Source organism: Anser anser (genome assembly GCF_964211835.1).
Source record: "Anser anser genome assembly, chromosome: 3".
In the NCBI taxonomy this organism is placed as follows: Eukaryota; Metazoa; Chordata; class Aves; order Anseriformes; family Anatidae; genus Anser; species Anser anser.
This window is the reverse complement of record NC_139722.1, coordinates 89,681,865-89,707,376: the sequence shown is the minus strand read 5'-3', so window position 1 is coordinate 89,707,376 and position 25,512 is coordinate 89,681,865. Positions and strand designations below refer to the sequence as shown.

General features: G+C 49.9%; 1 protein-coding gene across 3 annotated transcripts in view; it reads left to right on the top strand.

The window, feature by feature from the left end:
- The window catches only part of MDGA1 (MAM domain containing glycosylphosphatidylinositol anchor 1), a 134,934-nt gene extending 114,634 nt beyond the window's left edge, over positions 1-20,300 (top strand). For all 3 annotated transcript variants that reach the window (XM_083831627.1, XM_083831626.1, XM_083831628.1), the window contains exons 14-17: positions 1,095-1,229; positions 17,845-17,975; positions 18,782-18,890; positions 20,162-20,300. In XM_083831627.1, the coding sequence (XP_083687753.1) occupies positions 1,095-1,229; positions 17,845-17,975; positions 18,782-18,890; positions 20,162-20,253 (467 nt within the window). In that variant the 3' untranslated portion in view covers positions 20,254-20,300. The remainder of the gene's footprint in view (positions 1-1,094; positions 1,230-17,844; positions 17,976-18,781; positions 18,891-20,161) is intronic.
- Positions 20,301-25,512: the final 5,212 nt, after the last annotated feature.

The following is a 25,512-nucleotide window of genomic DNA, read 5'->3' as shown; positions in this document are numbered from 1 at the left end:
TTCTCCTCCGCACAGGGTGCAGGGAGCCGGCGGTTAATTTGCATGTAACTGATTGGCACTAAACACACAATTAAAGCGCCCACGACTTTGTTTAAGGGAATAGTGTGAGCATTAGTTCTTGTTGCCAGCTAATTGCCTACTGCCTAATGTCCTTGTCCCGTCTGATGCTTGTTTTGAAGTCAAAAAAGGATAAACAAGTAGGAGAACGTTTCTAACACCTAGAAATCACCCTGCTGGTTTTAGACAGCTGTTTCCTCAAAGAAGGTTTCAGTGGGGCAACCAGATCTCCTCAGTATTAAACAGCAGCATGAGGAATGAGGCTGGGGGAGGTGACACTCACCAGGTGCCTCACCCCTGGCTGGAGGAGAATGGTGTTATGTACTGCTCACACGAGCTGTGCATGGGGTACACACTCCAGATTTAGCTGGATATTACTTCTCCCTTTCTGTGATAAGGAAAGTAAATTTGTATGCAAGCACAACTCTCTGAACTCAGAAAAAAATGGGAAACATCCAGTGGCCAGCTAAGGAAATGGCTTTTTCCGTTAGTGTTCAGTATGCCAGCCTGATCCAGCATTGAAAATGATGCCAACAAATTAAGTAGCTAATCTATTCCTCCCTGGGTTGTTAGCAACTACTTTGGTATTGTTCTCTTTAGATAACAATGTTGTTTAGGCCAAATGTATTGAATGCTATCTCCTTCTGCTTGAGGTCGAGAAATTACGCTGGATTGGTTTCACCATCCCCTTTCTGCTTTCCTTCTTGCCAGCCAGCTCTGGGGCTCCTTGTGCTGCAGGAGCAAGGCTCATTTTGCTCCCAAACATGCATGCATGTTAAGGGACTCATCTGCTGCATGAACTCACATGGGGTCTGCTGATGCCCATCTCTCCTGCTCTCCCCCGAATACATCAGGCACAGGGAGAACACCTGCAGATATTCTAGGAATGTTTCTGGCTGGGATCACAATTGAATGGGAAGAGCAAGGCCATGTCTCTCGGAGGAGGAGTGGTCTCCCAGCCTACAGCATCCCCTCACTTGCAGGGCAGGAGATGCGGTGTGTGCTGCCTTTCCCCACCTTTCCCTCTCCTTGTGTAGGTTATTACATGTTCATTGAGGCATCTCGGCCCAGGGTGACGGGAGACAAAGCCCGGCTGATCAGCCCCCTCTACAACATTACGGCCAAGTACTACTGTGTCTCCTTCTACTACCACATGTACGGCAAGCACATCGGTGAGTACCGTCTGGGGATGGGTAGCCCCAGCCTGGATCAGGGTGTCGGGGAAGACCTCCAGCCCCAGCTTCACCAGCCACGACTGCAGCCAGCGGTTTGGGTGGGTGGGAGTCTCGCTCCAGTGCTCAAAGCAGCAGGATGGTCTTCAGATGGTTGTCCCTTACCCACAGCTTAGCAGTGCTAGGATTGTGTGGCTGCTGCAGCCTGTCCTCGGGACGGTTTCCTGAAGTCAACCATCACCCCTTCCCCTCTGGTTCGTGCCTTCTCTGGCACAAGGCCCCCATACCTTCCACAAAAAAAGAGAATTTCAGCTGCGCTCATGTGCTTCTCCCTCACATGGCCACAGCCACCTTGCTCTAGACAATGGGGTGTCAGAGAGGAGATGGAGGTGGAGGCACTTTGTGGGACCGGAGGGCTCTGTGGTGGCCACAGCTATTTTGGAATGGTCAGGATGCACCTGCCGGGGCAAAGCTCTGCCAAGGGGCTCCCTGCTCTCCCTGGCTCCTTCCTCTCCAACCGTAAGCCTACGAGTGCAGCGAGCACCACAGAAGTGCCTGGCACACTAATGAGTTTCCATATCCAGTCAAGGAGCAATTGCTAATTCGTCACCTCTTGATTATAATTTCATTAATTTGAATAATAGATGCACTCTTCCCACAGCACGCTGGGTTATTAATCACCTGCTGGACTGGAGCCTGACTGAAAAATCAGGGCCGAGGCAGGAATGTGTCCGCCCTTCAATAAACGGGGTTAATTAACAGCTCTCTGCCTCTGCACCGTGGATGGCATTGGAAGGGAGCACACTCCCGAGTCCGGCCATCACGTCCCTGTGCATGTGTGGCTGAGCAGAGAGTTAAAGCTGTAAAATCTTCTTGTCTCGGTGGGGGCTAGGCTGAAACCCTGACCCCGTGGGTGCCAGCGGTAAGGGATGGATTGAGGTTCACCGAGCAGGTCTCCATCTCTGTCTTTGCTATGAGGACCTGTGTTTGCTTTCTGCAGTCAGAGGTGTTTTCTGCTAGGTCAGAGGTGTTTCCACATACCTGTATTTCTCCTGCAGATGGGCTGCTCTGCTCTGCCTTCATGCTGGCAGGTTACTCAGGCAGAGCACTGTTGGTACAGGTTGACAGCAAGTTTTCCTGGGCTTGCTTAGCTGACAGAATCCAGCTGTTAACGCTGGCTGGCAAATTCCCTTTTCTCTGACATTTTCCTTTGTGGTCAGTTGGCTTTGCTGCCTAATGCCCACATGTCTTCTCCTGGCATTTTTGTAAGGGATTTAGGTATTTGTGATTACAATCAAGGGTTGCACAGACCAATGGGGAGAGGTGGGAGACTGACAAGGAAAAAAGATGTGGAGGGAGAAGACCTCCTCTCGCTTTGTTTCCTTTAGGAATACCGCTGTGTATCCCATTTCCAAGTTCATTTCACTGGGAAAGTAAAAGCCCCTTAGCTTTGGTCTGTATTGGAAGAGAGCTTTGTGTGACAGCATTCACATGGTTTGTCCAGAGATGGTGTGGACTGGGCATGCTATGGAATCAATTCATGACTGATTTTTGGCTTTTAACATTTTAACTCTTCACCCATTTTCTTCATCCACAAATTGCCCAGAGCAAAATATACAGTTAAGCCAAAGACCTCGGGAAGCTGCCAAGTGCTATTTGTATTTCCCAGCTTCAGGTGCCTTCTATATGAGCTGATTTTTCCTTTATGTTGTTGTCCCTGCCTGTTTCCCATTTCCCCCTGGATGCACAAAGGGGCTGTTAAATTTGTCTGAGGTAAATAGACTGTTTAATACTATGCGATGATTTTCCAGGGTGGGTGCTGCTGAGCCGAGAGCGAATAAATTATTTAAAAATTAGACTGATTAGATAGAGTCAGAATGAAGGAGAAAAAAATGAGGGAAAGTTCTTTTCTCTTGGGCTATGGAAGATGTGCTTTGGTCTAGGAAACCCACAATATATCCATCTGTGATTTGAAATTCAGTCCCTTGTATCCACACATGAATGAACCCACATTTGGGATGCCCTCTGTTCCAACAGCAGGTCTAATGGCTCAATCTGCCTTTCTAATGCATGCTGGATACTCCCTGGCTTGTTTTGCTTGTGTGAAGGTTGTGAAATCCAGCTAGAAACCTTTAACTTGTTTGGATGGTGCCAATCTCGATGCTCTTGGTGGCTGAAGTCCTCTGAGATCCCCCTGTGGAAGTGGCAGCCTGTCTGAGGGCAAAGCAAGCTTCTTCAGCTTGTTGCCACCTTCCGCTTTAGCCCCTGGCTGGAGAAGAGGAGAGTTACCCTCAGATAAAGCCCCCCTTGCTAGGACTCCTGCCAAATGAAGGGACAGACCCTTGCCTCCTACCTGTATCATGTAAGTGTCGATATGAAGGCAAAGATGGGCTGGCCACAACCCTGGGCCACGTCCATATCGTTTCCATATAGCCACCTGTCCCCAGTGCCTGCAGACCCATCCCTTACCCCTGTGTCACCTAGTGTCAGCCCAGTCCTACCAAGCCAGATGCCAGCCCTGCTGAGCCAGCCGTATCAGATGGCTCCTGATGACAAACAGTGCCAGCAAGAGGACATCTCTCAGCTCAAGCCTCTCATAGCAGCTCCAGCTCCATCGTGGAGCCAACTGAAGCTCTGTCACTATGAAAGGAAGCCGTATAAAACCCCGACATTTATTTATTTTTTTAATAACCCTTTTATTACCCTTTTCCCCCTCTACAGAACTTGAAAGCTGGTTTACTCTCACAATTTGACTATAAAATATCCACAGCCATCCAGGCAAATCTTCCCTGGGAGAGTTTTCAGACACTACTCGTTTATAATAGATATGACGAAAGAGAGAAACAGAATACAAATGGAGCGTTCGTAGCCGTGGTATAAAATATTCAGCGGCTAGCAGAGCAGGATGATGTTGAATATCTTGCAGCTGATGAGAGAGCAGGGTGAAGGGGAGCTCCCTGGAGGCAATTCCCATTGTTCTGGAGTTATTTGGTCATCGTTTTTCCTTCCTTTGCCCCCCTCCAGAGCGAGCATTCGCATTGCCCTACAATTCTGCCAGCCCAAACAAGAAAATCAGGAGGAGGAGAAGGAAAGAAATACGGTTTCCATCAGACATTCAAGAACAAGGGTGCCTTGTTTGTGGCAGGTGCACCTATGTCAAATGAGGAATTGCTTGCTTTGCACCCTCCTTCAGGAGAAGAAGCTAGCCAGGGCAGGCAGTGACCAGTTATCAAGTGCAACTCTTTATCAAGTTGGCCTGGTGAGTCAGCCTTGAAGCTGGGGACAGATCCCCACGTGCTTCCACCGTCAGGCTCTTCCTCCCTTCCCAGAGTCTGCCTACTAGGGGGATGCTTGCCTGGGGTACCCATGTGCAAGCAGTGATATCGAGTATACCCAAACAGCAAATTTTTAGCCTCCTTTTTATTTGTGAGCTTACTGGCAGACCCTTTCCAAACTATTTTTGCTGTGCTTTTAAAGAACTCATGACTGCACAGAGGCTTATAACAGGGGGTTTCTGAAAGGGGAGAAGGCAAAGACCCCTCCTCGCCCTGGGGTGTCTCCCAAGCTGGGAATGTTCATCTGCTTCCCCTAGTAAAACTGGCAGGTCCTGGGCTTCGAGAGCAAGGCCTGTTTAAACACAACGTCTGAAGATCCTGCTCTTGGTTTTCAGTTTTGTAGTTCAAGCCTCTTATCTGCACTAGCAGTGCCACAGACTTACCTTGGCAAGTCCCGCTTCCAGAAATCAGAGAAGAAACTTACTTTCTGAGATGCATCCAAGATCTATGAAAAACCTGGAGAGTTACAGGTGCTGTTGTTCCAGCTTAGTGCTGATACAGACCCTATCTGATCACACCAGCTAGGCCTGGCCTGTGTATAGTCAGGATGGGAAGCTTTCAGTGAAATTGTAAACTACTGTGAGGAACAGTGTTTGGGACTGATTAAAAGGGATTTTATTTCCAAGTCAGTAGAAACAATGAGCTCTGATCACACCGCTTGCCACAGCATCCAAGTTCAAGAAATCCATAAGCTGTTTTACCAGGGTAATAGGTTTGTGGGCTGGTGGTGTCACCACTGACACCCTTCTGCTGAGCAGGAAACGCAGACAGGAAGGCCTGCCAAACTGAATTGCTGCTTCACTTCTTCGAATCAAATAATGCAGCTAGTGCAAAGGTGTGTCTGAGAGGTCGTGGTGGATGAACGCAACAGGGGACAATATTTGCAGGGATACCTGCCATGGTTGCTTCTTGTTTCTGACAAGTGAAAGTAGTAAGAGAGGTGTTAGGTCACACAAATTGACAAGTACTAGCTATGTCAATGTAAAAGTGCCCTGAACCATGAAGAAGTCATTTTTTTAATATTCAACATCTCAGCTCCCTCGTTCCCACCCAAACCCCATGGATAAATGCATTCTGTTGGTTAAGCATACAGCACCATGCTACCGCATGCAGTTATACAGGTACCACCCTGGAGGTAGCTGCATTGTGCTGGAGATACAAAGTTTGCCTAATATACAACTGCAAAATTAATTAAATCCATGCCATTGTGACCAGTGCAGTATCTCTACGCGGTAGAGATTACATCACTGGATTGATTGAGGGGAGGCTGATTTTCCTAATGAGTGTGATTCACTTCCCTCAAGGCTCTTGAAAACAACTTGCAGTTAAAGCTAAGTGAACAGTTTGTGATGAAAAAATGTATTCAATTTTTTTATACCCTGTCTTTTTCCACTTATTCAAATGGGTTCTTGGCTTTACTCATTCATCCATCAATAGATGTGTATTCAACTAATGTTCCGTGCAGCCGTCAAGCAGCTTGCTGTGGGCTACGGTATGGACCCTTTGGATAGACTGTGGTCTCTTCTGATAGTATCTGCTCAGTTCTTTTGGAAGTTAGTCAAATACCATGATCATGAGCAAGGATTATAAATACCTGGCAAGGTAACTACGTATTCGTAAAGTGTCATTCAAGCTCTGTAGGTTCAATACAGTGGCTCTGAACCAAAGGCTGTTGAAGTCATTGCTTTTCTAAAGACTTCAGTGAGCTTTGGATTAAAGCCATAGATCTAAAGATTATTAAGGCCAGATGGGACCAATATATCATCTAATCAAAGTTCCTGCATAACCAAGGGCAGACAACTGCCTTCAGTTACTCTTGCTGGAACCCAGTAAATAACAGGTGTCTACAGCTTGATTGGATGTTTACTTTACAAACAGCACTGACAGTATGCTTGACACAGCTTACAGATGTGGGACTGACATGTCCCTAGCCCAAAGATCTTGACGTGTAAAGCTGAAGAAGACTTGGAGAGGGAGAAAAGGGAGTCATATATGTGTTGGCTGTTATATGTCCTGTTTATTCCATGAACAGCAGGTCTTCATGTTGATGCAGGCATTCTGCTATTACCTTGAATCCATGTGCACTGATCCCCACCTTTCCTTGCCCCCCGCCCCACCAGTGCATCACTGAATCAAGTACTCAGTGCAGATAGCCACTGAAATGTTGCCTTCTTCAAAAGTCCACTTCTGCTGATTTTCCAGTCATGATCTGATCATGCTCCTGATACAGAATTTGTTGGAGAGAATGTCAGGCACAGATCGCTGGCACCAATTCATTTGCAGGTACCCTGAATCCTCATAGATCATCTTTGCTCCTGCTTACCTGATTTAAGTCACTGTTACTTGTCGTGTGGGAAGCTGCTACAATCCCCCTTCCCTTCCTCCAGGCTCTGAGCAAAGCATCTTCCATTCAGACTTGGCTCACAGCAGCTGCAGCCATGTGCAAAGCTGAGTAAGGATAAACTGCAACCTGATTGTCTCCTGAACGATCAGGTGTCGTATCAATTATTCAGACTCTGAAATTGCTAGATACAAAGCATTACAGAGGCTTAAGAGAAAATGGGAGCTCTAAGTGCCTATCTGGATTCTTCTTTAGCACTTCCAGGTCACTCTTTCATTCTCCATGGAGCATCAACTATTTCTCCAGTGCCTAGTTTCATACTTGTACAAGTGGAGGCTGAAGCTGGTCATTCCAGGTGCACCCCCAGAGACCCCCCAGGTGCTCTGACTGGATAAAGTTGGGGGGCAGGGGACAAAACTATCTTGCACTACCTGTGCAACCATTCCAGCCTGTTCTTGAACTTCAGCAAGACTTAATTGTGTAACATGCATTGAAGTGCTTCCCAGAAAATCCAAAAATGTTCAACAAGTGTCAGCCATCACCACTGCTTCCAGGAGTGACTGCCTCTCCCAAAGAGAGCTCCACAGGGGTGACAGGCACCCCAGCACCTGAACTGGTGGAGTTTGCACATCCTGGTTGGGAGCCTCACCGCATCAGCCTCTCCCCAGTAAGTTTTTTGGGGAAATTATAGCCAGGCATGAAATGGGAAGGGAGTCTGTGGTTATAATAATCCATCCCACCTCAAAGCTGGGAACACAGCCTGCTCAACAGCCTTCTTACAGTGCCTGAAGAGGACACTGTCCTCCCTACTTCCCATGCCCTAAACATCTACCTCTTTGGGTCAGACAGAGGAGGAGGCCAGAGAGCAGCTTTTGAGCAGTCTTCAGTTCAGGAGGAAGAATACTCGATCTCAGCTGCTCATCCCTGCTGTCTTGCCTGCTTCAGCACTGCACTAACACAGCCCATCTGCTGCAAGCCCTGTAGACGTGCAGCTGCCCTGTGCTTGGCTCCTGGGCAACGATGGGGAAATAGACTGTTAACAGGGACAGAGAAGAGACAGTGTAAGTACATCTGCTTCTGCAGGGGTTTTGTCAGGAAGCCTCCCCCCAACACCACTTGTATCCTGGGGGCTCTGAGAGGCTCCTTCCCCTCTGACCGAGGTCTTTGTGAAGCCTGCCCGCAGGAGGGATGCAAGTGCTCTTTTAAACCTGGCAGTGTCTGTGCAGCAGGCTTCCATTTCAGCTAGTCAGAGAGCTGAGCACAGTGCGCGCTCTCAGACCGTGAGCTGGGAACAAGAGTTGCACAGAGGGGCCAGCTGCCTCTGGTGGCAGAGAGGAAAGGGTCAGTTATCAAAGCTGGGGGAAGAGAGGGGTTTGCCTGGAGGCATCTGGGCATGTCGCAAAACAGAGGGTGCAGGCAGACCTCACAGTGCGAAACAGGAGCAGGCAGACCTCACAGCAGCTGTGGTTCACTCTGCTTCTTCATTCTGCAGAATTGGTGGGAAAAGTCAATTACGTGTCATCCCCTTCGTGCTATGCTCCTTGTACTTCCATTTTCCCTTAGGCCGACCTCTCCTTGCTAAGTTCTCCTTCTGGGTACCACTGGATACAGCAACAGTGAAAGGAAAGGAGCTGCTTGGCTGCCTTCAGACAGCTGTGTCCCAGAAAATGTCTGAGGGGAAGAAAGACAGGATGCTGTAGCTCACTTGTCTGAGGCACAGAGCATGTACAATGATCCAAACCCTGGGCTGGCCAGCACTGCTGCCTTTGGGTAGTTCTTCACAGACACCTCACCGGAGTAGGTCTGAAACCCTGCCTTATGCTTGGCCTATGTAATGAGGAGTCGTGGTCTGGCATCTGTCCTCAGCAAGGCCTTAGAACCGTAATCTAGACAGTGTGTTCTGGGGTTTGAGATGAATTTAGGTGCTCTCCTCTATGGTGCTCGACCAGGAGATCTCATCTATGGTGCTCAACACCATGAGTGTGGTAAGGGATTCAGGCTGCCAGGTCCTGGCCCTGCTCACAGCAAGAGCAGTAAGGTTGGCGCGTCTGATGAAGACCAACACAGTCTGTCTTTCTGCTCAGGACAGCCAGGAGCCTGACCCCACCAAGCCACTCTCTGGACCTCCTTTGGGGCCCTAGAAGAGCCCCATCCAGACTTACCAAGCCCCAGTGCCAGTGGCTTTGCTCGCAGCCGAAGCTGGGACCAGCCTTGCTTTGCATCATGTGTCCCATAAGGGTTAATTCATGTGTTTTCCATCCCTTCGTCCCACATGCCCACCATAAGTAGTGCAGCAATAGTCCCACAACTGCTCATTTAATTAAGGGAGAGATGATACTGTGTTTGGGAGGATTAGGGCCACACTAAAGGCCAAAGAGACAGCAGGGCCAGGCTGCTTTGCTGCCCATGTTGCATGGAGGGAGTCAGGGCTTTGCAGGTAAATCCCAGCTGGCACATCCCATCCTGCGTTCTGGGAGCCTGAGATAAGCAGCAGCATTCATTCCAGTGCTGGGTTCATGGGGCTTCCCCTGTGCTGACTGAGGCAGAGGCAGCTGTGGCCCTGCCGAGCTTCTAGCTCTGATCTTACCCCTTGGTTACCTTTTCCCATACTCTGTTGAAATCAAATGTGCCCTCTCTCTGCCACAGCCAGCTTTCCCTGACCAGCCACTTTGTACCTTTAGGACATCTTCCCTCCTGACAGAATTTCAATGAGGTTTTTTTTGGTGTGTTTTTTTTAAAAAGAAAAAAAAAAAAGAGAGAGAGAAAAAAAGAATTTCATCCAAATGTCCAGTATGTCTAGTTTATCTGCTCCTGCTGTCTAGGTAGAAGCAGTGGCTATGGAAACATGATAGACTTCTCCACTCCATTCTCATAGCTGGACGGGTGAAAGAAGGGCTGCACAGCTGCATTTAGAGCAGGACTTACCTCCTCCTGCTCTGTGACTTTTGGCAGGCTACATCCTGTGTGTGTTTGGTTGTTGTTGGTTTTTATTGGGGATCTCTGCTAGAAGCAAAATGGCAGGCTGGACAAGGGGTGGAACAATCACTAGAAATAGAATTCTGCTCTCAAAATGTCCGGGCTATGTCCATCTCTCTCCTTCATACGCTGTAGAGATGGGGAGGTCCCCGAGGATGCACATCCTTAGCCTTTACAAGGATCCCTGGATAAAGGCAGGTCTGGGGTATAGTACAATGGGAGACACTTCAGACAAATATATGTTTTTTCTCGTAGTGCAAATCCCTCCCCTTATGGGCTTAAGGTATTTCCTGAGGGGGATGCACGGAGGGGACAGTAGTAAGGCAGGATGAACCCCTGTGGGAATCTCCATCTCGTGATGGAGCATCTTCATGCAGGAATGGGGACAACAGCCCCCATGGGGTTGGTAGCGAACCAAGAGACTGCCCAGTCCCATTGCTGTGGGTCAATGACCACCTCTTTGGGAAAGTGTTTGTGTCCTCTCAGCTGAGGCTGGGAAGAGCAAGATCTGGGGAGGCTGCATGGTCCCCGTGAGCTGAGTACACTCTCTCCCCACTGGGCTTGGCAAGAGACAGGGATGCAGGTGTTTGGAGATTTGCTCAGCTCCAGATGTGGCTTGTTTCCTGCTTTTTTTTTTTTTTCCTGCCAATGTGCACATTGCTATGATGGCTCTGGTGCTGGACACAGGTGGGTGGCAGCAGCAGGGTGAGCTGGCACCCAGGAGCAGAGCTGGTGCCCAAGGTGGCATTCAGGGCTTGTGGAAATGGAGCAGGGCTTGGGGCTGGGAGTGAAACACCCCAACTGGCCTGTGGGGAAGGACATAGCCTGTCCACGTTATCCCCTGCAACATGTTTTAAGTACTGGAAAGGGGTGTTGTTGAGCAAGATGGCATGATGAATCAGATGTGGAGTTGGCGAAATGCCTGAGGACTCCTGCTTCTCGTCTTTTAGATGCCAGACTCTGAACCCTCCCTCTGCTCTATTCTGGCTGCATATTAGGTGGGCCTTTGTTCTTCTGAGACAGCATTAATTTGACTTTATGGAGTGTAGAAATTTCTTTTTCCTGTTTTTGAATTTCTTAATCCACATCCTCTTGTCCACGTGTAGGAAGGCCTGTTACTGGTCACAAACAACCTCTGAGGGAATTTTCCATGAAGAGGGATGGCAGGATTTTTCTTTGTATACATGGCTTCAGAAATGGATGTCTTGTACCATTCATCTTTATGTGCCAACACTTTCTCTAATTAGACTGTGGATCAAATGAGCAAAGGAACTCAAGCGTAGCTCCACTGCAAGTCTGCTCCTACCATATCACCATCTGCTCTCCATGCACACAGGCAGGTGGGGATATCCTGGAGAGAAGGAGCTGTAGCTGTAGCTTGCCCACTCCCCTCCCGTTAGCGCTTCCACTCTTACATAATTACATAAGGTAGGCACAACCATGCCATTGCATTTACCCCACTGCCTGCATGCCCCAGGTCCCTTTCCATCCAGCATGTAACCCTCAGGTTGCCAGGCACGTGTCCACTTTGCCTTTTTGCAGTTTTGTTGCTTCTCTGCTGGTTCGTTCCCTCCATCCCAACATTCATAAGCATGCCAGGCAGGTCAGACAGTGATGGACCATAGATCAGTCTGTGCAATTGGCTTTGCCATGTCAGGGGATGCTGCTTCAAGCCCATCCTCATTTGACGGTGGTTTAGGAGGTCAGGGGTGGAGATGTGTTTGTTTCTTTGATTTTTAAATTCACAGTAAAATCCAAGAAAATTCCCTGTAGTGAGATATAAATGATTTTCACAGGTTTGCTGTAGGGGAAAAATTGCCAATCAAAACTTACTATATTGGTGTTTATCCTCAGAAAGTCCCAGCCACAGCAGGGAACTGGAGACTTTGATTCCCCCGATCCTTTTCATCAGAGTCTCCCCAGCATAATGAAGCTGAAAGAGAACATCCCATAGCAATTAGCAGGCCTGTGACACAGCACTGAACATGCTCAGTCTCTCTAAAGCTAAAGGGGATACCTTGTGAATAGAGCTGGGATAGTCCTGCTTTCCAAACTGTGACCAAGACTCAGTTTATTCGGTATTGATGAGCTCCCTGAACTTTCCTGCTTTGTAGTTGCTGAAGGAGTGGAAGAGGTCTGTGTAGCGACCGTGCGAGTGGACACGGGGAACCCTGCACACCAAGCTGGGATCAGTTAAAGACACGTTGAGATAAGGTTTCTGTGTAACCAGGGGTGGAAGAAGCTGAAGGGCTTTAACTGTCTTATTCCGCATATATTAATGTATGAAGCATCATTAGAGACTGTGAAGGAATAAATACATCCTATCATGGCATGAAGGCAACACACATTCCTTGAAATTATGACTCAGTACAAGCTGATATTATTTCCCTGTCTCTATCTGTGCTACGATTGTTTTTCCACTCTCTGCTTCCTGGCTCTCGGAGCAGTAACTTTCCCCCACAGCACTGTAACTGAGAACACAAGCCTGACACGGACTGCTTTTCATTAACATCCATTTAAATGAGAGGGGGAGAGAGGCAGAGGCGTGTATTTGTTCTGGGGATTATGAGCTGTAATAAATTCTTTCTGGGGACTTTTGTTCGCTCCTGGGATTTGCCTGCACTAAGCTTTGGGCTTCAGTTTGTGATCAGTAGTGTTACACTAAACCACACTTAAGGAAGTGCTCAAAGCCCCTGTTTGAAAGGTAAGAGCTCTTCTCTCTATGGTCTGGCTTTAGACCTCATATTAGGTCTGCAAATGACTCTGCCAGGCTGCATAGTGTCCCAGTCCTCTCCACACTGGACATCTCCTGCCACGATTCAGATTCTGCGTCTCTTCTCAGTTTGTCTTGCATGCAGTTGTAACGCCCTGGGAATTTCCATGGGGCTCCAAGCCCTGGATTCCCCTCTCTGACCAGCTTCAGTTGGGTGCCAAGCCCAAACTGTGGCTGCAGCCAGAACTTCATAGTTCATAGAGACTGGGATCACCCGGTCCCAGAGCAGGGATGCTGCAGGAAGGTGGCGGGGAGCCTTGGTGAGATCAGCCTGAGGCTGCAGCATCCCCTGCTCCTGGCTGTGAATCCTGACAAGCTTCCTGATGCAGCCCACGGAGCTCTGCCTGGCACAGCACCCTGCCTCCCAGCGCACAGCGTTGTCTTCCCTTCGCTTTATAGCTGCTCTTGCCCCCTGCCTTCCCCCCCCAACCTCATAAACTGAGCTGCGTGCCCAACTCTGCATGCAGCAGCCTTTTCCCACCCCATGTTCACCTTCTCAGCTGCCCCGCAGAGAGCCCTGGAGGCAACCTCTGACTGCTTGGCCACCCCACACATTCTGTGCCCATGGCATTGCCCCTGCAGACCCTTCCAGCTCTTCCAGATCCACGCTGCTTTTCAGTGTGACAGTGAAGTCCCTATCCCGTGGAAACTGAGAGGAGACCTTTTCTTCTTGTGAGAAGGTAACATTTAAAGGCATCCCTTGGGCTACCCTATCTGGCAGCCCAGCTGGTGCTCTTTTGTGTGCGTGCCACTCTTGAAATGCCAGCTTTGGTCTTAAAGGGAGCCAGCAGAAGGCAGGGCTCGCTCCTGCTGTAATTGATTCCTCATCGCTCCTCACTGGCCTTTATTCTCCCTTTTGTTTGGGAAGAAGGAATAATATGGATTACAAGAGAAAAATGTGAAGACTGCCTTGTTTGGGGAGAGGTAACAACAGGATTGCGGGCATCCTGGGATTTCTCTTGTGTTTGCCTGCCTCTGGTCAGCTGGAGAGATTCGGCAGCAGATAGATGGCCTGTCTTTGTGTGTGCCCTTAGGAAATGCCAGGCACATCTGATGGAGGAGACGGGGAAAGGGCGATGGCTAAACAGGCTAAACTAATAGGTGACAAAACTGGCCAGCTGAATTTGGACTCTGATACAAGAAACTGGGTGTGAATGTAGTACAAAAACAGACAAAAGACTTGGCTGCAACAGCTGGCACCGGAGAACATCCCACAAGGGCCTTTCACATCTCCGCTGATAGAGGAATGGGGGTTAGAGAGTAGGTCCTACTTTGGTTTTTCTCCATCTTTGACTATTGGAAAGGCAGAAGAGCTCAGGTATTCCTGTTCTCTAGTATATTCTTTCTCAGGTCTTAGAGCACTCGTAAAACATTTGATGTTTCTGAATTCCCCTCTCAGCCAGTGAATGTTATTATCCCTCTTCATTACCTTCATCATGTCATGTCAGCGGATAAGGGGAATAAAGCACAGAGGCTGAAAGCAGTTTGCTAAGGATCATGTGGCCAGTTAGCGTCACAACTGTGAATGAGGTCCTTGATCCCCGTGCATGAGTGGCCCGTGCATTGCCCACCTTCTGCACAGTGGCATTTGGGTGCTGGGTTTCTGCTCCAGGAGAAGCATCTTTGGGATCTTACAAGCATCAGGTTTGGCCTGAACTTGTGTGTCATGCTGAAAGCTACACAGGGTATGAGCAGAGTTAATTAGGCTTGAGAGGTGCATTGCCAGATTGCAGAGGTGGGTGTGGGGAGGTGTGGGTTCAGCAGGGGTCAGGAGCTATGGACATCAATATCTCCTCCCTCCATTTTAGCCAGAGCCTTCACCTACTTCCTGCATAAGGATTCTGATGTAAGTAGGATCCTGGAACAACATCTGGTGCTAGGGCAGTGGGCTGCACCCAAAGCTTTCCCTTGGAAAACACAAAGCCCTGCAGTATTTGTTCCATCATAGAGCTGCCTTTCAGGCCAGACTGAAAAACAGAGATAAAGAAGCTCTGAGCAATTAGAGAGATGACTTGGGGCTTTCTGTAGTGCAGGACTGCTAAGTTAGATGGCTCTGCCTGTAGCTCAGTTCTGAACGTTCATTTCCAGGCACTTTCATCCCAGGATATATGCCATTAAGATGGATTGGCAGACTGTGGCAGACAGACGCACAGAGGAAAGGACTAAAGCAGAAGACTTGTGAAATCTTTAACACCTACGACACTGTCAGCCCAGCTCATATGGGACAGGGGCTTCACCCCTGTTTAGTTTGAAGGCCTAGAGTCCCTGCCATGTCTCCCAGAAGCACATTCCCAGTGACAGTGTTACTGGAGAAGGGAGGTTTTGTGGTTCTTTCCCAGCCTTGGGGAGGCTTTGTAACTTAGCTGGGATTGCACGTAGGCTACAAGCAGCAGATCTGACCCCCTTTGCACCTCTGACTGATTTATAAGACAGTCATGGACATGTTGCTTGGCTGTTTTGACCTTCAGTTTTTAACGTGTAGACAGGGATGGTGAAACATTGCATTTTGTGGGCAGATAGGGGAGCTTCCTTTCCAATTGCAAACCACTTGAAGAGTGTCTGCTCATGTTCAGTATAGTTCTACTAGGGAATTCGGAGGCCAAAAGGTTGAAACTTTTTCTCCTCTCGCTGCAAGGACAGTGAGCTGTCAGCCAGGAAATGCTCAGGCTCAGTTTGGGTTCAGGCCAGGTATTCACAGCCAGTGCTTTGGGGGCACTGATTTGCATTCCAGATGCTTCTCTGGGTCCCTTGCTATCTCTCCTTCTCTTTTATCCTAGGGCACCAAAGTTCATTTGCCGCCTGATTTGTCCCAGCGCTGGCTGCTCGGCCAGGCTCTGGTGCAGCAGATCCTAGCTGCAAGTCACCGAATGAGGTTAGAATAGACAGCGGTTGTTTTTAATCCGTGCTTGCTGGCAGCTCCACATTAATTCTTCATGCTCTCTCAGTTCCTCACCTCACCAGCTCTGGCCTCTGTAATTAGCTGCTCTGAACACACTCTGGCTGACATTGATCCGTGGGGTTGCATAGATCCCGCGTGGGCCATCGGTTTGGCCACAGGCCCCAGTGAGGACCAGGTATCCTTCCTAGTGAGACCTCCCCGAAGCTCCAGAGGTAAAGGAGGACACCAAGAAGCCAGTGGCTCAAATCTGGTTTTGTCAGAGGCTCCTGTGGTGACTTCTGTCATCCTAGGCACCGTGCTTCCAGGAGGGAGATCCTGCTTGCTTGCTTCTGTGTCCCTGAGCTCGCACAGTGCCAGCTGATCCCAAGAGAGAAACAAGTTATTTCTCTCCTCACCTTGGGCTGTGGTGTGCATCCCAGCTGGGAAACTCAGAACCACTGGGGAAAGGAATTTGATAGCGGGATATTTCCAGGCAGAAGGATGTTTCCCCGCTTTCTCTTATTCATCTTTGGCTTGCAGGAATTGGAAGGGGGGTGTTAGCTCTGCGGGCTGGTCAGATGCATCCCAGGTGGTGAGATGTCCTCCAGATGACAGGAGGAAGCCCTCCTTCCCTGCGGACCCTGCAGTCCTGCCCTCTCCCTGGTTGGTCAGGCCTTCGTCTAGTTTTCTCAGCCAGCATTCATGCTAGAGCTTCTGAATATTTCCAGTCAATAACCATGCCCGTCTTTTCTCAGTTCACTAAATTATACACATATTTCATTCTTTTAACCTTTTCTTGTAAGTCAGCCATTCAGAATCTAAACATTTAATCATCTTTATTGTGCATCTCTGAACTCCCTGTGATGTATCTCGCTCTCTGACAGCCAGGCACTTGACAGGAGTACTTCCATGTCCTTGTCCTTCACACAGTAACCCCAGGGCTGACGTGACAAGAAGAATTTCAGGGTATTGTATAGGAAGGAGGTTATCTAGGAAAGTCTCTTTCCCTATCCCTTCACCTGATGGTTCCCCGCTGCCTCTCAGAAAAGCTCACCAGGTGGGAAAGCAGCATCCCAAGCACAGACAGACTAAGGACACCTAAGTAAAGGCTGTTATTGCCTCTCTGCTCTCAGAGGTAATACGTCTGGGTATGGAGACCAGAAACACTGATGAACAACCGTGGAGTCGTGATTGATTTTTTTGGTTCACCAGCTGAACTGAAAAAAAAAAAAAAAAGTTTCAGTTCAACCCCAAACGAATGTTTAAATACGTTTTCAGAAAAGGAGAAAAAAAAAAAACAGTCAGCTGGGGAGGATTGCTGAAAAGACAGTATAGGAAGGTAAACAGTTTCATTTGTGGGTGGAGTGTAGGGGGGGTGTGACACTTTTCAAAGTGAAAACTGGAAACACTTTGAGATTTGTTGGCTTTGTTTTTGTTTTAATGGCAGACAAAACCTTGGGGGAATTGTTTTGATTGCAAGGGCCTAAAGCTAGTGTTGATTCACGGAGTGTTTGTGTCCCTCTGAAACGTGGGGGCTGGGATGAGAGGCAAGTGGCTGCTGAGGGCACTGGTCACATTTCTAATGGCCAGAGCAAGGAGAAGGCTATAGGCTGCATGTGCCAGGTGTTAGTGGTGAATGTGGAGAGGGGAACTTGTGTCCTGGCCTCCCCAGTTCAAGTGGGATGTAGAGGAATTGGTGTGGGTCCACTGGAGAGGCATCAGGCTGATCAAGGGCCAGGAGCACATGTCCTGGAGAAGAGAGGTTGAAGGAGCTGGACTTGCTCAGCCTGGCGAAGAGGAGGCTGCTATCAGTTCTTGGCCCCCAACTATTTGAAGGGCAACTACAAAGATAACTGGTCCAAACTCTTACCGGTAGTATGTGACAATATAACAGGGAACAGCGGCCACACGTGGCAGCATTGGAGGTTTATGTTGGACATTCAGAAAAGCTGTTGTCCTCAGAGAATTTCAAGACCTGGCCAGACAAAGCCATGCTCCTCCGATCTAGAGCTGGAAATAGCTTCAGGCAGGAGGTTGAACAGGACCCCTCTGGAAGTCCCTTGTAGCAAGCCTTTCTGCCACCCGTTTCTTGTGCAAGACCACATTGGCCATGCCACAGACTCTTTCTTCCTCATCAGCTCTTCTCTGTCTTTATCAGGCTCTGTATCCTCCCTTGGACAGCCCAGGTGGATGAAATATTGCCAGTGGGACACTCAGGTCAACCCAGGAGACAGAGCTACGCCAAGGGTCAGCCCATCGGGCTGGGTTTCCTGCATGCTCCATGTCACCAGTGCCCGGTTTCTCCCCTACAGGCTCCTTGAATCTGCTGGTTCGCGTGCGGAACAAGCGGGCCATCGACACCCAGGTGTGGTCACTCAGCGGGAACCGGGGGAACATGTGGCAGCAAGCACACGTGCCCATCAACCCGCCAGGACCCTTCCAGGTAAGTTAGGGCCAACACCAAGGAGCTGCCTGCCACCTACCCTATCCATGTGCCATGGCCCATAGGACATCTCCCAGCACAGGTCTACCTCCATGGCGTGGGGGCTGGTCGGGCATGGGGAGGGCACGTGGGAGCTCTGCACCCTCAGGGTTGCTGGAGCTAATTAGTAGAAATCAGAGGTGACAGCGCTGGAGGTTTCTCATAGCGTCTCTTACAAGAGCCCACCCCCACGATGCCTCTGGTTTAGGACCATAGGACAGCCTGTGAATGTGAACTGGGCATGCTGTATCTGCTCATCATTTATGAGTAACAGACAAGTGTGTGGCTTTGTTACTGGGTGTTTTATTGCAGGTGCCTTTGCCCAACAGGCTACTTGGCTGTTGTAGGGTTGTTTCTGAGAGCTGGGGCTGTGCAGGCTGGTAAGATGTGGTACTGTGGCAAAATGCCCAGTACGCTTTTGGGTACTGTAAAATAATAAATAAGGATTTAGTTACTCTTGTGAGTGCTATTCAGTGCTGGTTTTGCTCATGTAACATACTAAATAAAGCAAAACTCTACATGCTCATTTTTTTACTCTGCAGACGCTCAGCACACAGGGGTTGGCCCACTAAGCTATGGGGCTCAGCCCTCCAAATCCTGTGAGTGCTGGAGAGACAGGGGGAGTCGTTCACTGGGGGACTGGTAAGGGCTGGTCTGTGCCCTGCTCGTCCCTGCATAGCCCTGCAGTGAAGCTGTTCCCCCTGCGTGGGAAGGGAGCAGGTCCTCTGCAGCTTCACAGGGGGCTCTGCCCCGTGCTCTGGTTGCAGATCATCTTTGAAGGTGTCCGGGGCACGAGCTACGAGGGGGACATTGCCATCGACGATGTCACTCTGAAAAAGGGGGACTGTCCGAGGAAGCCAATTGGACCAAACAAGGGTGAGAGTGTGTGTGCCTCAGGGGAAAACCAGCCAGTGGGAGTGCATACGTGAATGCATGTGCTAAAGATCTGCAGCTCATTTCAAAGCACATGTACTGGTGGGACCCAACAAGATGGTCAGCTCCACCAACAGAAGATAGGAGAGGCCCTGTCAGACCCTTGAACTCATTCTTTATAGCAGTGAGTCAGCAAGAGCTCAGAGGAACAGCTGGATCCTGTAGGAGCTGTGCTGCCAGACTCCAGCATGCTGAAGTCCATGCCAATCGGTTGGGTTGGGGGTTGTCACCCCCAGGCCACTAAAAGCTTCTGCTATATCTCATTTCCTGGAAGCCCTAGGTATGGCACCTTTGGAAAGGGAAAGTGCTAAAGGGCTTCTGCAGGGTTAAGTCAAACTTTATCCAGGAAAAAATATCTGCCTCTTGTGGCCTGGAGCAAGAAGGGCTGTGCTTCTTCCCATTGCTCTCGGAGCAGAGAGGCATGGCCACGCAGGGTATCACACAAGTGATGGGAGCAAGCTACCTGAGCTGAATATCACCTCCCTCCTTATCCTGACAATGGTGTTTAGCTAACATCCACATTTTCCTGGTGCCGGCTTTCCAGAAAATGAGACAGCCCCCTCTCACTGAGGTCAAAGCCATAGCAAGGTACACAACCAGTATGCAAGTGTTAGTTCCTGGGTAGGAATCACTGGTGTGTCTCAATGCTTAGTCCTGCCTGTGCCCTCAGTAACATGCCCCAGGTAGGCAGGAGAGCTGATGTCCACTGTACGCAAGCCAGAGATTTGCGAGCAAGGTTTGATTTGTTTTATTCATTTTTAAAGGAAAAAGAAAATAAAATGTTGAGAAAGAGTTCCTGTTAACAATTTTCTTAGTTCCAAAGGTAGAGGGGAAAACAAAACAGACAGAACACCCCAAAAATGTCCAAATTTCCAGTGCAGTTAAAGATCTGTTTCTGCCTAGCATGGCCAAACTCTAACCAAACCACAAGCAGAACTTTTTCTTTGGCTCAGGTTGAATCTTCTGAGGAAGAGAGGAGGGATGGATTGCAAAAGTAACCAAGATTCAGCATTTTCACCCGTGCTGGAAAGGAAATAAAATTGGGAAGCCTTGAAAATGTCCAGGGAAGCGTATAAAGACCTTTCATTAGATCTGAGATGTGCTTTGTAGTTTGGGGTGGGAGGAGAGGCTGTGACACTGATGTGCACTGACGTGTTTGATGAGGTCTGTCTCTTTCCCATCACTAATTCTCTTTCTCTCTCCTTGGCTGGCAGCGGTTGCTCTTCCAGGAAGCGGTGTCCCAGCCCTGCACAGCCCTTGTCTTTGCGGCCCATTGACTTTCTTCCTTTACGTGCTGCTCAGATGATGGCAAGCGAGCGCTCCTGTCTTCGGACCAAGACATTCCTACTCCTTTCCTACTCAGCCACCTCTGCTCCTCTTCCTCCCCTCCTCACTGGCACACCAAAGTGTCCATACGTTACCAAAGACTGACAGGCATGACCACGCAAAGGGATCTGGTTCAGAACTGGAGCACTCCTTGAGAAAGTCGTAATGTCTAAAACAAAATTAAAAAAATAAAGACAAGTTTTTTAAAAAAGCACGTGCACAAGAGAGTGAGAGAAAGAGAGGAAGGAAGGAAAGAAACAGAAAAACAGGAAAGAAAGAACGAAAGACAAAAAATAGGAATGAAGAAATGTGAAGAGCAAATAAAGGAGGAAAAAAAAAACCCCCATGTTTCCTTGGGAATGTCGGACAGGGCTTCCTCAGGGAAGTGGGAACTTGTTTTAAACAAACAAACAAACAAAAAATATATTAAAGCACAAATTTCTACCAGAACAGTTACCTTCTTTACTGCAGAGCCCACGGCTTCATGGACGACACGCCGCAGTGCTCCCCTCGGCGCCCCGTGCTCCCCTGCTGGCTGGGGCTGCCCTGCAGCATCGCAGCAGCAGCCCCACGTGCCGGCAGCCGGAGCACCTTGCCTCGTCCGCATGTGCTTCAGTGTCTCCATCCACCCACATCCTCCAGGCTCCCATGTATTTAATTGCCCCCCGTGTGGTTTGCTTTGGCTCGCGCTGCCGTCCTTTCCCCACCTGTCTGTGCTTCTCGCCCGGCAGCCTGAAGACGACGGAGCAGGAATGGACCCATCCCATGGACCGCGCTGAGGGGTGGAGGAGGCCCGGCTGGATCCGGCCGTGGTGCTGGCCTCAGCCTCTTTCTCTCTCTCAGCACCTCTGGCCGGGTGGAGAAGCTGTGAGAGCAAGTCTGAGCTGCAGACAGAAAGGTCTCTCAGTGGGGCTGGGGTGGGGTGGGGTGGGGTGGGAAGGGGGAAGCAGTTGCACATTGGCTTCCCCCTACATATTATGGGATAAGAGCCGCCTCAGCCCTAAGCCCAGGATTGCTTCTCTGTCTGTCTTTCATTAGTTATTTATTCTAGTCTTTAATTCCTTTGCTTAACTCCCCAATGCTCAAGTGTTTTGGGTTATGGGAAGGGTCAGGCATTTCAACCTCCTCCCGCCAAGCAGCAGGCCCTGTGCCCGTGAGGCAGCCCCCGGGCCAGCTGGTCAGAAAACTGCTGAGGTCTTATCTGCAGAGAGGGTGAAATGTGGCAACAGCACCACTGCTCAGGGGAGAGGTGGCTGAGTTTTGTCAGCACATGAAGTCTTGCAGCTACTCCGCTCCCACTGGCAATGAAATAGGTTTAGGAGCTGCAGGGTGGGACAGGCAGGAAAGTGTCCCAAGGAAGGATGGAGGCAGGCAGCTGGACTTGAAAGAGGGGCTTGTGCTGAGCTCTGCTCCTGTTTGTCCCTGAGACACGGGGGAACAGACAGGGAGCGGGGGCTTCCTCTTCTTTCTGCTGGCATCACGAAGGGGTGAAGCTGGTGTCTCTGCAGCAGACCTGGCCTGCTCAGGGTGGAGGCACGTGCTGCTTCAGGTGGAGCACCAGGAGAAGGGACTGCCCTGCACTGGCCAGGTGAGAGCCTTGCTGCTACTGGAAGCAACTCTGAGCATGATTTGCCTCCCTGCACAGGACAGAGTTGGCCCCATAGTACTGTGGACTGGGGTTTACCAGCCAACTAGATGAGGGTGACTTCTCCCCCTAAGGGACACCCCACCTGAACTCCACACCCGGGGCACCACAGATGTACAATGAGCTCTCTCACCACCCCCGAGGTACCCATGGCTCTCTCCCCATTTCTGATGACTATGTCAGCTTCCCTGAGACAGCTGTATTTGTCCAAAACCACCTGAATGTATTGGCTGCCTCCTGCGTGGCTCAGCTTCTGGAAACGGCTGGTGCCTCCTTTCCTCCACTGGTGGAGGGGGAAAGCTTTTATTTCACTCCCAAGAAATGCAGTCTGAAGTCCTCAAACCCAGCTCTCTTTGCTCCTGGGCAGGAATTCCTCTGCACTAACACTTCCCATCCAGCTTTGGAGAGAAAAAAGGGCATCAGCTCTGAGGGATGAGGGGACATCCTTCACGGGGTCCTCGCAAGACAGGTGAAAGGGGATGAGAGGGGTCTCCCTTGCTCCTGTTGCTCTTCTCCACTTCCAAGAATGAGCCCTATCATCTGCTCTGTCTCCGTTCCTCCCTCCAGAGCCCAGACCTTGATCACACTGAATATCTGACCAGGAGATCTGTGGCAGTCTCCCAGGACCAGGCAGTGCTGTGGGATGTTGTGTGTGCCCAGAGCAATTCAGCTTCTTTCTGTCTGTTGCCATTTTCACAGGCAATCAGTGCCCTCGTCATCTCTCAGCTGAGCTCTTTCAGTCCAGTGCTCTGCTCTTCCTGTCCTCTGTGTTTGTTGGAGGCCAGAATTCATCACTCTGCCCCTGGTAAGAGCTCAGGGCGACCACCTCACCTTCTGTGCTTTGAGACAGAGACCCTCATGGCCTTGCTCCAGCACTGGTGGAGCCTGAAGGTTCAGGATCACGGGCAAAGCATTATCAAGTGCCAGCAAAGGGGCACCACATTATTAGAAAGGGAGACGTGCAGGGGAGGCATCCGTGTCCTGCTGCCAGCCCCATACCTGTGAGGAAGGGTGTAAATGCCTCACAAGCTGACCCACGGCTCAGGAAGCCCACCTGTGGCCGTGGGTCCAGGGCAGATCAAGCAGCTCGCCCCAGCCAGAGGTGAAGCCTTCTCCTGCTGCCAGGAGCAGGCGTGCCTCTTGCCGGCACAGCAGCTTCAGAAACAGTCTCAGGGAGCCCCTTCCCACTTAGAGCCCTGCTCCTTTACCTCTGGCTTGAAAGCAGCTGCTGGTGAGTTTGGGGGAAAGTCATTAACCCAAGTGCCTCGGCTTGTCAGAAGTACCGAGGAAGAAAGGAAGGACCTCATTTCCCTGGCAGGTGTGCAGAGAGAGCGTAGTGGAGGAAAGAGGCACTTCAGCAGCAAGGATGAGAAGCTGTGCAGCGATGGAGGGGGTCCCTGTGTGCGTGTGTGAGCGTGCTGTGGTGGAGGGGGGAGGCTCCGTCTCTCCTCTCCAAGGACATATTTGGGGTTTGCTACCCCAGCCCCGTGCTTGAGGGGGTAATTCTTCTCGAGGAGGTAATGCATCCCAGGTGAGATACAAAGCCATGCCCCTTACCCCTTGCAATTAAAGACCCCCTCACAACTATTCACAGTGTTCTGGCTGAATAACTGTCCTTAAACTTAATTACAGACTGTCTTCTTAAATATCTGTTGCAGTCCCAACTGGGTACATTATGTTTCTCTCCCTGATGTTTTATGTTGCTGTGTGCCTATCGAGTAGCTGCTTTATTCCACTCCAGAAGTGGCTGCATTTCAGTGATGGTGGAGATTATTCCTGTACATAGAATGAAAGTCCCTGCAGAAGAAAAGTGCAATATAAATTTAAGAGACTGCTTTTATTTACAAGGAGACCTCTGCTTGGTAGTTGTAGAAATACATTAGGAAGAATGCTGTGTGGGTGTTAGCCGATATATACTCCATTTCTTTTTTTTTTTTCCAGGGTATAAAACAGAAAATATGTGAGTGTGCAGGCTCCTGGGTATAAGCTGTAGATATTAGAAGTAGTGACTGCTACTGTGTAGTTACAAGCAGGGCTTACAAAGAAACTTTCATTTGAAACCTCTTTTTGTAGTTGTTCATTGTATTCTGAAAAAAAAAAATACATTTTTTGTATTATAATTTTCCACGTTTTGATGCAAGTCCCAATAACAGGTCGTCAACAGGACTTTAATCAATGGCTTTTAACAACAGAAATATAGATGCCTACTACTTGCTCTGAGGAGCAGCTCCCGGCTGGCAGTAGTAATAGCCTATTTTTCTCCCATGTAGATCAGCCGCTGGAAAGCGAGGGAGCTAATATGTTTCATTTGATGCGAAGTTAAGTAATTCGGAATGCCTGAGCGCAGCTCTTCCCGGCCGTACGGGAGCGAAAAGATGTTTCATCTCCGTGACAAATCTCAGCACGGCGCATAGCACGCACGTGGTCTGGGAGCTCCTGAGCTGCATGGGTGGGCACGGCACGCCTGGCCTGCCCCGCAGCGACAGGGAGCCCCGCTTCTGGGAGGGGGGGTTGTTCTGGAAGGAGGCAGGGCTGCGAACAGGGGGAAAGAGGTGGTGGTGGGGGGGGTGGTGTTCAGGTGTTTAGGCTGGAAAATCTCCTGCAAGGATAATTTGTGGATGTATGAACGAGTATAGTAAACGCCATACAAATTGTGTTCCACTCTCCATTGCTGTTCGAAGTATGGAAATCTAATTTCTCTCTATACAAAGTCCTGCGGGTGCACTACTCCAGAATGACGTGAAAATGCAGCAGTGCCGCAGGGAGGGCAGGGTGCCCCCTCCCCAGCCTGTCGCTCCCGCTCTGCACCAGGAGAACCGCTCTGCTCTTGGGCACCCAGCGGCCGGGACGGTCACCGGGATGGTGCTGCTGGGAGCAGCATCCGTCCATCGCTCCATCGCTGCCCTCAGCCTTGCCTCCAGGCTGCGCCCACCCCTGTGCAAGGCGTTGGCAGGAGGAATCCCTGCTCCCCTCTATCCCTCAGCAAGGCTCAGGCAGGGAGTTCTGCCCGTGGGAATAGCCAGGGGCTCCTTCATCCTTCATCGCCCCCAGGTGATGCCCAGCTCTGTGTCCGGGGAGCAGGATGCTGCTTTTGAAGGGGACAGGAGCTGCACTGTGAGCGTCTGCTGTGCAAGAGAGAGGCCCTCTCTCACACTTCTGGCTTTGGCAGGGATCTGAACTGCTCAGGGCATCTTGTCTCTTCCAGGTTGCCTTCAATGCGAGCGCACCCTGTGCTGCGGAGCCACCGGGCGTGCAGCAGCACGACCCCATGCAGGCTGCTGGGGAAGCCAGGTGCTGCCTCCGTTTGTGTTTTACTTTGGCCCCACTATTAACTGCTCATCCTGCTCGGCCTGGGAAGGCATTTAATGCAGACAAAAGGCATTTGAAGAAAAACAAGTCCCGGAGAGCTCTGGAAATTGCATTTTAACAGGACCCAATTTACACTCCCTGGTAATAACTGGCGGCTGGTGGTTTCCAGCAGGGAGCTGAATAGCCCCAGTACACTCAGCATCCCAATTGATAGCTGTGATATATAGGTGTTTTTCATCAGTCACCCCTTTGCAGTAAGACACGTGCCAGTTTGCCTGATTGTCT